Raw genomic sequence first — 16,227 nt, 5'->3', positions numbered from 1 at the left:
TTCAATATATGCAAATCAATCAATGTGATACACCATATTAACAAATTGAAGAATAAAAACCATATGATCATCTCAATAGATGCAGAAAAAGCTTTTGACAAAATTCAACACCCATTTATGATAAAAACTCTCCAGAAAGCAGGCACAGAGGCAACCTACCTCAACATAATAAAGGCCATATATGACAAACCCACAGGAAACATTATTCTCAATGGTGAAAAAGTTAAAGCATTTCCTCTAAAATCAGGAACAAGACAAAGGTGCCTACTGTCACCACTATTATTCAACATAGTTTTGGAAGTCCTAGCTCTGGCAATCAGAGAAGAAAAAGAAATAAAAGGAGTCCAAAATGGCAAAGAAGAAGTAAAACTGTCACTGTTTGCGGATGACGTGATACTATACATAGAAAGTCCTAAAGATGCCACCAGAAAACTACTAGGGCTAATCAATGAATTTAGTAGAGTCGCAGGGTACAAAATTAATACACAGATATCTCTTGCATTCCTATACACTAACAATTGAATATCAGAAAGAGAAATTAAGGAAACAATCCCATTTACCACTGCAACAAAAAGAATAAAATACCTAGGAATAAACCTACCTAAGGAGGCAAAAGACCTGTATGCAGAAAGCTATAAGGTACTGATGAAAGAAATCAAAGAGGACACAACAGATGGAGAGATATACCGTGTTCTTAGATTGGAAGAATCAATATTGTGAAAATGACTATACTACCCAAAGCAATCTACAGATTCAATGCAATCCCTACCAAATTACCAATGGCATTATTCACAGAACTAGAACAAAAAATTTTACAATTTGTATGGAAACACAAAAGACCTCAAATAGCAAAAGCAATCTTGAGAAAAAAAAAAAGAGCTGGAGGAATCAGGCTCCCTGACTTCAGACTATACTACAGGGCTACAGTAATCAAGACAGTATGGTATTGGCACAAAAACAGAAATATAGATCAACGGAACAGGATAGAAAGCCCAGAGATAAACCCACGCACACTATGGTCACCTTATCTATGACAAAGGAGGCCAGAATATACAATGGAGCAAAGACAGCCACTTCAATAAGTGGTGCTGGGAAAACTGGACAGCTACATGTAAAAGAATGAAATTAGAACACTCCCTAACACCATACACAAAAATAAACTCAAAATGGATTAGAGACCTAAATGTAAGGCCAGACACTATAAAGCTCAGAATGGGAGAAAATATTTGCAAACGAAGCAACTGACAAAAGACTAATCTGCAAAATATACAAACAGCTCATGCAGCTTAATACAAAAAACCAAACAACCCAATCAAAAAATGGGTGGAAGACCTAAATAGACATTTCTCTAAAGAAGACATACAGATGGCCAACAAACACATGAAAAGATGCTCAACATCACTAATTATTAGAGAAATGCACAACAAAACTACAATGAGATATCATCTCACACCGGTCAGAATGGCCAGCATCACAAAATCTACAAACAGTAAATGCTGGAGAGGGTGTGGAGAAAAGGAAACCCTCTTGTACTGTTGGTGGGAATGTAAATTGATACAGCCACTATGAACAGTACGGCGGTTCCTTAAAAACTAAAAATAGAACTTCCATGTGACCCAGCAATCTCACTACTGGGCATATACCCAGAGAAAACCATAATTGAAAAAGACACATGCACCCCAATGTTCATTACAGCACTGTTTACAACAGCCAGGACACAGAAACAACCTAAATGTCCATCAACAGAGGAATGGATAAAGAAGATGTGGTACATATATACAATGGACTATTACTCAGCCATAAAAAGGAACGAAATTGGGTCATTTGTAGAGACGTGGACGGACCTAGAGACTGTCATACAGAGTGAAGTAAGTCAGAAAAATAAATATCATATATTAACACATATATGTGGAATGTGAAAAAGTTGTTGTAGAAGATCTTACTTACAAAGCAGAAATAGTCACAGATGTAGAGAACAAACGTATGGATACAGAGCGGGAAAGGGGGTGTGGGATGAACTGGGAGGTGGGATTGACATATATACACTATTGACTCTATGTATAGAATAGAAAAAAAATAAAATAGATGGCAGAGAAAAAAAATTACCAAGTACAAACTTTATGGTTTTTAATGATTCCACTAACTGACATCAATCTTCATCTCTCATTTACTTGTTCGTACTGTGCTGCTTCCTATTTGTCCTAGAATCCTGCTGATTCTAGAAGCACAGGAAGAATACCTTGTGCCTTTAAAAGGCTTAAGAGCAGTGCATATTACTTTCCACACAATTGTTTGCATTTTTTTGCATGACCCACATTCGGAAAACAGACTCTGAGTACAATAAAATATAAAAACAGCTGATCCTTTTTGTTCTTAGCATGACCAGTGAATTCTCCAATGTCTGAGAACTGTGGCTCACCTCATTAATTTCCTCTCATCAGCAAAAAAAAATACTCAAGATGAGCAGCTCCTTTTATGTTGAAACAAAGTTACCAGGGCTCAAAAAAGAAAAGCCAAAGAAGCCTACTTCTCTTAATCCTTTTAGCACTATATCTAAAAATTCAATTACGAAATCTTATTTGGAGTTTGAAAACAGCCACTTGCTATGTAAAATCAAATTTTAGATTAATTGGTATTAGGTTGTTTCTTTATTACTTTGGGGAAAAAAATACTTCTTTCATCGTGAACATATTCTGAGCCAGAGACAAAAGATTTTCCAAAGCATTTTTTTCAATAAATTTTTATACTTTTAAAATTTTACTTTTTCATTTACATGGAGTAAAAATCACTCCTTTTGGTGTACAGCTCTTTAAGTTTTACCAAATGCACTTAGCTGTGAAACTATCACCGTAATCAGGATAAAGAACAATTCCGTCACTCCAAAAAATGCCCTTGTGCTGTACCTTCGTAGTCAAATACTCACCTTACTCCTAACTCCCTGACAACCACCCTCAGTAAATTGCAGTGCTCGAATTTAGACTGGATGCAGATGACAAAAATCTACAGGACAGATCTAAGAGCAAAGAGAAGACAATGCAATGAGCTCTCCCCAGAGTCCTGCCCCTGGGTCTTTCCTAAAACCTCAGTGGAAGGATATCACTGACCCAAAAGACAGCTGCTCTTTTTCCTTGTGGTTCCTTTTCTACAACTGATCATGAAAGACTATTAATAAATTGTATTTTATCTGCTCCAATCCCACCACCTTTCTTCTGCTGTGAAACACTCCCTCAACCTGAATTCCTTGTGCACCAGTGACCACATCACAGATTTAATTATTAGCACAGATGGTGCCAATTAGTTTTCCCGTGAAGTGCTGAACTAGAAAGGGTAATGGAAGCACTACAATCTTAGTGCACATGCAGAAATGGCCCCAACTGGGGCCCACTGACAGAAGCATGGGGATAATCATATCTTCACGTTTTCTGCAGCTCATCCTCTACCTTGTGCTCAAGCTGCCAGAGGAGAAACTTGATCTTCAGGCTCAGAACAGGCATATCTTACTAAAAAAATACACACACACACATATATGTGTGTGCGCATATATATGTATGTATGAATGTGTGTGTGTGTGTGTGTGTAAAACATGGCATTTACATTCTTTCAATTGGAAGAGAAGGGTTTTTAACTAAAATATGTAAGAGAAAAAGACGTTTTCTTACAAAGGAATCAACATTTAAAATCTTTCTCTCCCTTCCTTTCATGGTTCTTAACATCTTTGAAAATAGTCCATTTTTAGTAACATTTATAACATAATGGGATTGGGAACACATTTTATTACCTAGGAAGAAATTACAGTGGTAATATTAACGTCTCACATTTATAAGCACCTTGGAGTCTGCAAAAACACTCTTACACGATTTCTAATTTAATTGGTCTTTAGAACACAGCCCCTTGGGGGACTACAAAAGACACTAAAGCCCCTCTGAACCTTTTAGGCTACAGACTAAAGTGGGGGGGGGGGGAGAAGGAAAACAGAAATAACGACAAAATAAAAGAGTAATTATGACATATAAAAATAACTAGAAAAATCATTAACTGGTCAAATTGATACCATTTCACCAAATCCAATTAATACATCAATATCTCTGACACTAAAAAATGATATTCAAACCTGGTTCAATCTTTGATACAGAATTCCAGTGTGAAAAAAACAGTGAAGGGTTTCTTGAAGTGAGATTCGACCTAGAGGACGAACACAACACTTTGGATTTGGGTACTGCTAATGTGGGAGAACTTTCCTAAAGGAGAGGGGTGATTAAGCAGGGTCCAGATGCTGAGAAACATGGATTTAAAGGCACTGTTGTAATTGAGGGGAAAAGCAAGAAGATAGGCATCAAAAATGACTACTGAAATGCTCTGCCTGTGGGTTGAGGTCTCCTTAGAGGGCAAGAGTGTAATTTTTCTTCTTTGTCTTTCCAGTGTAGACCAGCAACCCAGAAACAGCATGTTAAACGGAAATAAAACAAGTTATATGAAAGCACAGACGGAAAGCTGAAAGAACAGGTCCTTAAGAACAACTATTCTGACAGTTTTGTATTTCTGGCAGAAGAAATAAACTATAAGGATTGGCAGGCATAAAGAACTGGGACCTAACCAACAGGACTGCAGGAACCAAAAAAAACAAGGTAGATTGGAGGACAACGGAAAAGAGGTCGTGGCAGACTCCAGCTTTTGGACCCTTGTGGAAAGAGCAGAGAAACCTGGCGGCTACTGGGACCACTGAGACACAGGAGGGTGTAGGTGTGGCCCAGGGCAGAGGACAGCCAATGCTGTCTACACCCGCAGGGCCAGGCTCCTCAGGCATGAACCCACTTCAACCTCCTCACACCCACATGCGGCAGCCACTCCCTAGTAAGGAAAGGAGGGGAGATATGGTAGATTCAGTTTTCAAGCTATTCATTTTCATGTATCAGTGGGAATAGCCAAGTAGAGTTGACATTAATGAGGGGAAATGAATATTACAGTTCTGCCTCTGAGCATGTTAAAACGGACCACTTTACAATGAAATGTACATGCAATGTAAAGTCTTCCTCATGAGCTCTGAGCCCTCCACCCATTTCCCCACCCATTACCCCTTATCCCTCAATTCATGCTCTTCACTCTCCCTAAGCAAACCCACATGGCCTGTGACCACACCATTCCCAAGTCACTCCTGCCTCTGGAGCTGCCCCAATGTCCCACTCTTCCTTCAAAAGAGGTCCCCTGCCATACAAGGCCTCCCCAAATGTATTCCCCTTGGATTGGTACTTCTCAACATCCCATCCAATACTATAAAGAGTGGAGATTTCTTATGTTCTTAAAGTCTACTATCAATTTTCTGAAGCACAACTTGCTTTCCATCTTAGGAAAAAAAAAAAATGAAACCAAAATGCTTTCTTATCTCCCATTCTCCAAAGGAATAAAAGAGAAAAGCAGAGAAAGGAGGCAAGTTTGACTGTGAACTGGTTTATGTATCAGAAAGGGAAGTTCAATGTCATGCAAAGAGGCAGTCAGCAGGTAAATCCGAGAGGAAGCCAGTGCACTTAGCAGGTCTGTGGCTGAAGGCGGGGCACAGGCTAGGATGTAATAGGAGATATCAGAGGGAGCAGGTACTTGACAGGAGGCTTTGAAAGCGCCAGCTGAGAGGAGACCTGAGTGACAGTCCTCAAAGACGAATAACCCAAGTCATTTTCTTTGTGGATATTTGGAGTATTTACATTTGAATATGGATATACAGGATGTTCTACAATTTTACTTTAAATAAGGTAGAAATTATGACTTAAGAGTGTAGAGAAACTGTCAAGCTTTCTAATTCTTAATCCTTCTAAAATTCTTATCTGAAAACAACTCCATTCCGAGTATAAACTGATCTCTTTCAGAGACCTGCCTTTTCCTAAACTTTCCAGGATAAGAAACAGGTTACAACCACTGTTATCACCTTGAAAGAATGCAGAGTAAGAAAAAAAAAAAAAAAAGAATGTAGAGTAATTTGTAAAAATTGGATATCAACAAAGTCACCTTTAAACAGATTATATACTAATCATCACTTTGGAGGGCACTGGGTCCTTCAACAAACCAATATTTCCCATTAATTGACAAACTTACAAGCCAGGCACCTAATCCCCTATTCCCCAAGGACAGAAGCTCCTTTAGGCAGCTCACCTGGGTCAGTAATTCCTCAGTTAACCAAAAAAGTTAGCTAAAATGAGGACCCATTAAAAAAATGCCTATCTTTAATATTTTATTTTAATAAGTATTTAAATGTATACATTTATTTGCAAATCTTTTAATGTGGAGCCAAGGCCTTTCCTTTGAGTAGGATCCAGTGATGGAGCTTCTCACTGTCTTCTAGGCATAAATAACAGCCATAAGACCATGTCAAAGATTCCCAGGTTTGTTTTCTTTAACGAAGAGTGAAAATTTAAAGACACTTGTGAAGCAATGTGAAAACAGAATCTGGAAGCTGCCCATATTTTTATGATTTTCCCTAATCTTTTATAATTGACTCATCTTTATCCATCTGATAGTAATTTGTCTTTATGGAGTCTTTCCAAAGGTTTTCACGGAAATGACGGCTTTCTCTATTTTAGCACACACATTTCATCAGTTTTCATTCCATTTAATTAAATTATGCCAATCACAGTAACGAGAATACCACACATAAACAGATTTGGGAACAAAGTGCCTCTTGGTAAGCACTTAACTCAGTGAGTGGACATCTTCCCCATGGCTCCCACCCAGCAGGCTGGGAGAGTCTATGCCAGTCGGAACTCTGTCAGGAGGGGATGGAGAGAGTTGGGGAAGGTTAGGAAAGAGGCCTTCTACTGCACTGTGATTTATCTCTCAGAGCATTCTCTCTGTGAGCACTTCTAAAGCCAGGGCTGTATCTTGGTAATGTCTGGCATATTGTAAGCACACAATGAATATATATCCAATGAAAGAATTTACCTTGACTGTCTTTAATTATTCCCACACCATTAAGAGAACACAGAGCAATGTTTCATCAAACTGAAGAGGGGGGCAGCCCATAGAAAGATGAGAAAATTACCAAGATTATCACAGGAATTGATGAAGCAAAAGGAAGAAGGAAAAAACCCATTTCAGTAATTCCATCCCAAGTACCCTAATCCAAAGGTCAAAAACCTTATTTACCTTCTTAGGAACCCAACACATTGTCCGACACTGGGAAGTGGAGAAGGTGAAGAGTTGGTTGTGGGTTCCTTCCTAGGCAAGTTTTTAAATTGAAATCTCAGAATTTAATCAGACCTTTCAACCAGGTGAAGAGACTTTTATGAGAACAGATTTTTTTTTCTGAGACAACAACTACTAACAAATACTGAATACTTAATCTTACCAAGCACTGTGGTAAGCATACCATATGCATTTATTCATTATCTACATAACAACTGTACTGAATTGTTCAAATTCATTCAAAGACACATAGCTTGTCAAACTGGAATCAGGATTTGAATCCAGTGCCCATGTTCTTAATCACTGTACCAAATATCCAAAAAGCTTCATTCTGCCATTGCAGAGATGGTTAGAACTGCAGCTCACATCCACTGTGCCTTGACCAAGTGCCCAGCTCTGTGTTTGGCATTTTACATGTACAGCATCTTGCCTTGTAAGAGTGATAACAAGACCTGCAATTTGTTCAGCACCTGCTCCATGCCGGACACTTGTGATTAGGGTTACACATGTGTCATTTCTACTATACTCATCAGAGCATCCCTGGAAAGGATGCTGCACTGGCCTCAATACGCAGTCAAGGAGATGAGCTTACAAGACAAGCTGACTGGCGCAGGGCCACAGTGCATTAAGAGGCAGTACAGAAATAGAATCTCCATAGTTTGAAATATCTATATGTAGATACAAATACAGATGTAAATCAATCAAGAGACAGAGAGCAAGCACATAAACGGCAAAATGTTCAAAATTAGTGACTCCTAATAAACGGATATATAGGGATTATCTGTATTATGCTTGCAACTTTTCTTTAAGTATGAAACTAATTTTTTTTTAAATAGGAAAATAAAGCCTGTGAGTCGGGGCATAAAAGAACCCTAAGGGTTCAGTCCACTCTCAGAAGACACCTTTAGTCATTACAAAGAGATGAGAATCAACTCTGTTTCTGAGCAGCACTAGATAAAAAATTACCTAACTTACGTTCTTTTGTAAAAAAAAGAAACTGCAATTCAGTGATATTTTTAAAACTAAAAATTAAACATGCATGGTGCACACTGGCTTGCTGGTCACCAGAACCTAACCATCAGAAATGCAGTGTAACTTCTAGGTGAGTAGTTAATTCATTTTCACTCTAGAAAAAGAACAGCATTTAGTAGGTGAATTGTTAGCATTCAATATGTTTGCTGCATCTTGCCAAGTTTAAAATTAAAAGAAAACTGTGAATGCATTTAACGCTAAAATGAAACATTATCAAACATCTGATATTTAGAGGATTTTAGGCCATTTCTATCTTTTAGGAAATGGAGATCTTTGGGTAATTCTGCATTTAACATAGTGATCCTTTCCTTGAAATTACATCAAAGAAGTGAGCTAAATTTGTCTCAGAAGTGAGGATACTGATGATTATTTAAGAGAAATTATTTAGATACTGACTTAATGCTGTGGGCTGAACTTTATGAAATTCCCAATATTTGACTATTTTTAACCCAGAAAATGGCATTTCATATGATTCTATCATATGGTTTCACATATTGGTAGGCTATTCTCTTGGTCAGTCTGTAATAAATTTCTTCAACTATTATACAAATAAAAGTAGTGTTGAAGTCTCATGATTTTTTAAAGGAAACACTAGATGGCAGTAAATACACAAAAGTTGTAACATGACACTGAGTTACCAACATAAAATAATGATCATTTTTGTCTTTTATTCAATTTTACATTGCATACTCAATCAAGCTTTAAAAAAAAAATCTAAAATTTTCTTTTTAATTAAATAAAATCCTGGGACTTCCCTGGTGGTGCAGTGGTTAAGAATCTGCCTGCCAATGCAGGGGACAGGGGTTTGAGCCCTGGTCCGGGAAGATCCCACATGCCACGGAGCAGCTAAGCCCGTGTGCCACAACTACTGAGCCCGCACACCACAACTACTGAAACCCACATGCCTAGAGCCCGTGCTCCACAACAAGAGAAGCCACCACAATGAGAAGCCCACGCACCGCAACAAAGAGTAGACCCCGTTCACTGCAACTAGAGAAAGCCTGCGTGCAGCAACGAAGACCCAAGGCAGCCAAAAAAAAAAATTAAATTAAAAAAAAAAAAAACCTAAGGTTTTTCCTCACAAGATTTTTAAATAGAGGCTTATTTCTGTTGTACTCTAAGGAACCAGTTTAGATAACGACAGTAAAACAGTTACTTTAATATTATATGAAGAGACTAAAAATGTAAGAGGAGGCATAAGGGTTAGAACCTCAGGGCAACAACAAAGTACACGTTAAAACTTGCAGATTAAGTGAATACATGAGGATTAGACTAGCAAAATCAGTCTGCAACACTTGAGGTTAGCCATGTACAGGACAGTCTTATGGGCCAGGAAATCTCCCACATTAATTAAAAAGAACCAGGGTGTGGCTATCTGATTAAGAGATCACCAATACAAAAGAAGACAGTGGTCTAATTAATGGGAATATACAGGAAGACTGGGCCAGCCAAAAGTCTAGAGAAAGTGAAGGCAAAATCAAGAAATGGGCAGTACTGAAATCATCCAGCATTGCTCAGAAGTTGGCGATGGACACCAAGATCTGGTTCATGAAAGAGCTCTGTTCTGTTTGAGAGAAGGGATGGTTTTCAGGTTTTCTGCGTCTCTCAAGACTATTACACTCCTGCTCTGCTTCTAAATTTACCAAGAAATCGTCTAATAACCGATTCCACTTCTACTTTTTTTTTTTGAATTTATTTATTTTATTTATTTATTTTTGGCTGCATTGCATCTTCGTTGCTGAGCCTGGGCTTTCTCTAGTTGCGGTGAGCGGGGCTACTCTTCGTTGCAGTGCGTGGGCTTCTCATTGCGGTGGCTTCTCTTGTTGCGGAGCACAGGCTCTAGGTGCATGGGCTTCAGTAGCTGTGGCTCGCGGGCTCTAAAGCACAGGCTCAGTAGTTGTGGCGCATGGGCTTAGCTGCTCCGCGGCATGTGGGATCTTCCCGGACCAGGGCTCGAACCGGTGTGCCCTGCACTGGGAGGCGGATTCTTAAACACCGCGCCACCAGGGAAGCCCTCCACTTATACTTTAACACCAATGGTTATAAGCATTGGAAAAGTCTCCTTATGGTAGATTAACTACCTGGTATTCTGGTCAGTCCCCTGTGAGTCTCATGATTTTTAAGTGTAAGTCAGCCCCAAAGCCTTATTAGCTCTAGATGTGCTGGCAAAGACAACTTCCAAGATCTGCAAAGTTAAGGGCCATATCTTAAATCAAGAAGATGCACTGTGAGCCTGGTCAGCTGGCCATCCCCTGTCTAAGGTACGTCTGTTTTGTTCTCTTACTGCCACAGGTAATAAACTGCCTTGCAAATAGCTCTCCAAAATCCTGTTCAACTCACAAAATTCAAAACAGACCTACTTTTATCTGCAAAGCCATTCTTTCCCTTCCTAGTTACTGCTGTCTAAAATCATTCTCCAAAATGCATACTCCACATATAGCTTCTATCATGAACACAGATTCCTATCAAATACACTAAAAGAGCAAACAGAGCAAAGCAGAATATATTTCTTTAGCCACCATTAGAAATGTACAAGTTCACAATTCCATTTCTTATGGTCAGCCCTAAGTCCGGAATCACTGCTCTATGATCCTACTAAATTCTGCTTTGATAAATCTCCACTACTGCTCTATTTTTTTAGTATCTAAAAATGAAAGGTCACAATATTCCTGACAACTATAATCACTAGCAACAAGAAAATTCCTGCAAATTCTTCCATTTGCAACTGGTTAGTGCTTAATTTTCAAGATGTTACGGTAATCTGTACTCAGAAACATGATAAACAAGACAAATATCTAAAACGTACACAGACAGCCTACTTGTACTTGGTATGTGAAATTATAAGTCTTCCTACACATTACATTTTGGAGTTTTAGAGTGCTTTGCAATGAATCCCACACCTGTTGCAAATGAGACTTAAGTCATGATCAAAAAGCATTTCTTAGGATTTATTTGCTTTAGAAAGTGGAAGTGACAGATTCCCTCGCCCCCAAACAGACTGAAAAAAAAAACATCAAATCTATAGAATTCTATTTCAAATAGGATTTATCTCAACGCTAGACAGGCCAGCACAATGGCTGGAAAAATCACTGTCTTGTTAGCACCATGGTGACTTCTTTGTGGTAGTCAATAACCAGGAATGGACAGCCTGGATCCTCATGTGTTCCTATTACCTGAGCCACTTTGCTTTCTTACCAGTAAATGCATGTCACTAAACTGCCCATCACTGACAGCCAGGGACATCACTGCCTTAGAATAACACAGGCATCTGACGTAGAGACTATTTAAAATAAGTCTAAATGTTCACTCACCTCCACTGCTACCACGATCAAAATGAGGTCAGCTTTTGACTCTGGAAAGAGTGCATTCACTTGTGGTGACATTCCAATCAGAGCACAGTTAGTGACCACAGATATAACACTCATTGTTTCAAAAGCCAACTGAAAGAAAAAAAAATGTGAAATTAAAGACCACAGTGACTGCTTCCATATTTCCTCATCCTTTTTCGTATTATCTAAAGTCTTTCCTTAGTTCTAAACATTCCAAGGACATGTACAACTTTTTCTCTATAATGCCATGATTTTCGTTAGCTCAAAAAAGCCATACTGTTAGAAGGTATTTCAGATACTTTTGGCTTGAATACCCCAAACAGTATGTTCTATCTTCCCAAATGGATGTGGCCAGGGACCTGAATTGGGAACACATCCAAGAAAAATACACTATAAAAGTTACTTGACTCTATGCATAGCTAAAGGGAATCTAAACTAGGGCTGCCAGAGAGAATGTTTCACATTCAAAAACAGTTAGGTATGATTTCAAATAGAATTCATTTCGTGAAACTGTCCTTCTACTTTGACAGACCACATACCACATCTGGTTCAGCCATACCCGAGGCACCAGTGATAGTGATCCCTTCCTAGCGACATTTACCAAATCACCTGTAGAACTTCAGAAAAATACAGATGCCCCACTGAGACCTACTAAGTAGACTAAGCCAGGGTCTCATGAAGGAGACTGGTACGTATTACTGAGTATGGACTATGGAAACATTGTGACCATTGTTCTTTCTTTTCTTTCCCTCTTTCTCTCTTTCTCTTTCTTTCTTTTTATGTACAGCACTTGGTGATCACTAACTTAATAACAATGTCTAATTCTAAGAAATACAATTACTATTAGAAATATAGAAGCAAAACAAAACATGATTGGATCCAAACTTAATAAAATTTTGTCCCAGGAAGAATATCTACCATCTTATAATATTTTAGAAATCCTCTGTGTAATCTTATTTTTCCACAGTTTTCTTTACAACAAATCTGCTCAGGACTTTATCTTAAAATAGCTTTAAATTTCTAGTTATTGATTTATTATAAATTAGTTCAAAAATAAAATGTTATCAGTGTATAGGGAAGAGTCTCCTTGTCCCCTTTCTCCCCTTCGTCACCTCCTGTTCTCCCCATAAGATAATCACTATTATTAATTTCTTATGTATCTTTCCAGACACTTTGTATGCAAATAAATATAAGCAAACCTGAACATATACTTTCTTACTCTCTTCTCAGCATAATACACATTGTCAGGCCCCTTGCTTTTGTCACTTAAAATGTCTTGGAGGATATTCTGTCAGTACTCAAAGATCTCCCTCATTCTTAAGTCACAACGTAAGACTTAAGTCACAACTGCTTAAGTATTTCATGGCATCAGTGTACCAAGGTTTATTTAACCATTTCCTAATTGCTTGCTATTACAAACAATGCTACAGTTAGTTAACTTGCAAACACATCATTTAAGAAGTGTGGAAGTGGGATAAGTTCCTGAAAGTGGACTAGTTGAGTCAAAGGTGCCACTGTGTTCATAATTTTGATAGATAATAGCAAGCTGAACTCCCCAGGGTTGACCAGTTCACTTTCCCATTGGCAGCACATGACAGCGTCTGGCTTCCTGCATTTTTAATACATTTCTAACTAAGCTTTTGGGTTTTTAAATATCACCTATACTGAGTTACAATTTACATATAATAAATTGTACTCATTTATGGTATACACTTCATTAACTTTTGATAAGTGTATTTACCAGTGAAACCACCATCACAAATAGGATATTTCCATTTTCCCCAAAAGATCCCTGGCCCCAAGCAAACCACCCCTCACTTTGTACCTGGCCCCAAGCAAACACTGATCTGTTTTTTTGTCACTATATATTAGTTTGACTTTCCAGAATTCTATATAATTAGAATCATACAGTATACATGCTTTTATGTCTGCTTCTTTCACTTGGCATACTGATTTTTTAATAATATTTTTATTGGAGTATAATTGCTTTACAATGTTGTGTTCGTTTCTGCTGTACAGCAAAGTGAATCAGCTATATGAATACATATATCCCCTCTTTTTTGGATTTCCTTCCCACTGAGGTCATCACAAGCACTGAGTAGAGTTCCCTGTGCTATATAGTAGGTTCTCACTAGTTATTCACTTTATACATAGTATCAGTAGTGCACTATGTTAATCCCAATCTCCCAATTCATCCCACACCCCACCTTCCCCCCTTGATATCCATACGTTTGTCCTCTACATCTCTCTCTATTTCTGCTTTGTAAATAAGATCGTCTATACCAATGTTTCCACATTCCACATATATGCGTTAATGTATGGTATTTGTTTTTCTCTTTCTGACTTACTTCACTCTGTATGACAGTCTCTAGGTTCATCCATGTCTCTACAAATGACCCAATTTCATTCCTCTTTATGGCTGAGGAATATTCCATTGTATATATGTACCACAACTTCTTTACCCATTCCTCTGTCAACAGACATTTAGGTTGTTTCCATGCCTTGGCTATTGTAAACAGTGTTGCAATGAACATTGGGGTGCATCTGTCTTTTTCAATTACGGTTTTCTCTGGGTATATGCCCAGTAGTGGGATTGCTGGGTCACATGGTAGTTCTATTTTTACTTTTTAAGGAACCTCCACACTGTTCTCCATAGTGGCTGTATCAATTTACATTCCCACCAACAGTGTAAGAGGGTTCCCTTTTCTCCACACCCTCTCCAGCATTTATTGTTTGTAGACTTTTTGATGATGGCCATTCTGACCAGTGTGAGGTGATATCTCATTGTACTTTTGATTTGCATTTTTCTAATAATTAGTGATGTTGAGCATCTTTTCATGTGTTTGTTGGCCATCTGCTGTCTTCTTTGGATAAACATCTATTTAGGTCTTCCACCCATTTTTTGATTGGGTTTTTTTTTTATATTGAGCTGTATGAGCTGTTTGTATAGTTTGGAGATTAATCTTTTGTCAGTTGCTTTGTTTGCAAATATTTTCTCCCATTCTGAGTTTTATAGTGTCTGGCCTTACATTTAGGTCTCTAATCCATTTTGAGTTTATTTTTGTGTATGGTGTTAGGGAGTGTTCTAATTTCATTCTTTTACATGTAGCTGTCCAGTTTTCCCAGCACCACTTATTGAAGAGGCTGTCTTTTCTCCATCGTATATTCTGGCCTCCTTTGTCATAGATAAGGTGACCACAGTGTGCGTGGATTTATCTATGGGCTTTCATCCTGTTCCATTGACCTATATTTCTGTTTTTGTGCCAGTACCATACTGTCTTGATTACTGTAGTCCTGTAGTATAGTCTGAAGTCAGGGAGAGTGATTCCTCCAGCTCCATTTTTCTTTCTCAAGATTGCTTTTGCTATTTGAGGTCTTTTGTGTTTCCATACAAATTGTAAAATTTTTTGTTCTAGTCCTGTGAAAAATGCCATTGGTAGTTTGATAGAGATTGCATTGAATCTGTAGATTGCTTTGGGTAGTACATTTTCACAATATTGATTCTTCCAATCCAAGAACATGGTATATCTCTCCATCTGTTTGTGCCATCTTTGATTTCTCTCATCAGTATCTTACAGCTTTCTGCATACAGTTCTTTTGCCTCCTTAGGTAGGTTAATTCCTAGGTATTTTATTCTTTTTGTTGCAGTGGTAAATGGGATTGTTTCCTTATTTCTCTTTCTGATCTTTCATTATTAGTGTATAGGAATGCAAGAGATTTCTGTGTATTAATTTTGTACCCTGAGACTTTACTAAATTCATTGATTAGCCCTAGTAGTTTTCTGGTGGCAACTTTAGGATTCTCTATGTATAGTATCACATCATCCGCAAACAGTGACAGTTTTACTTCTTCTTTGCCAATTTGGATTCCTTTTCTTTTTCTTCTCTGACTGCCGTGGCTAGGACTTCCAAAACTATGTTGAATAATAATGGCGAGAGTGGGTACCCTTGTCTTGTTTCTGATTTTAGAGGAAATGCTTTCAGTTTTTCACCATCGAGAAAAATGTTTGCTGTGGGTTTGTCATATATGGCCTTTATTATGTTGAGGTAAGTTGCTCTATGCCCACTTTCTGGAGAGTTCTTACATAAATGGGTGTTGAATTTTGTCAAAAGCTTTTTCTGCATCTATTGAGATGATCACATGGTTTTTATTCTTTAATTTGTTAATATGGTGTATCACATTGACTGATTTGCGTATATTGAAGAATCCTTGCATCCCTGGGATAAATCCCACTTGATCATGGTGTATGATCCTTCTAATGTGTTGTTGGATTTGGTTTGCTAGTGTTTTGTTGAGGATTTCTGCATTTATGTTCATCAGTGATATTGGCTTGTAATTTTCTTTTTTTGTGATATCTTTGTCTGGTTTTGGTACCAGGGTGATGGTGGCCTTGTAGAATGAATTTGGGAGTGTTCCTCTCTCTGCAATTTTTTGAAGAGTTTGAGAAGGATAGGTATTAGCTCTTCTCTAAATGTTTGATAGAATTCACCTGCGAAGCCATCTTGTCCTGGACTTTGGTTTGTTGGAAGATTTTCAATCATAGTTTCAATTTCATTACTTGTGATTGGCCTGTTCATGTTTTCTATTTCTTCCTGGTTCAGTCTTGGAAGGTTGTACACCTTTCTAAGAATTTGTCCATTTCTTCCAGGTTGTCCATTTTATTGGCATAGAGTTGCTTGTAGTAGTCTCTTATGAT

The 16,227-nt window shown here is 38.0% G+C and overlaps 1 protein-coding gene across 2 annotated transcripts in view; it reads right to left on the bottom strand.

Annotated features, from left to right (window-relative positions):
- Positions 1 to 16,227, bottom strand: part of ANO10 (anoctamin 10) — a 233,319-nt gene that overhangs the window by 158,366 nt on the left and 58,726 nt on the right. For both annotated transcript variants that reach the window (XM_061195262.1, XM_061195263.1), the window contains exon 11: positions 11,514 to 11,642. In XM_061195262.1, the coding sequence (XP_061051245.1) occupies positions 11,514 to 11,642 (129 nt within the window). The remainder of the gene's footprint in view (positions 1 to 11,513; positions 11,643 to 16,227) is intronic.

This window comes from Eubalaena glacialis, chromosome 7 (assembly GCF_028564815.1).
Source record: "Eubalaena glacialis isolate mEubGla1 chromosome 7, mEubGla1.1.hap2.+ XY, whole genome shotgun sequence".
Lineage (NCBI taxonomy): Eukaryota > Metazoa > Chordata > Mammalia > Artiodactyla > Balaenidae > Eubalaena > Eubalaena glacialis.
This window is presented reverse-complemented; position numbering and strand designations above follow the sequence as displayed.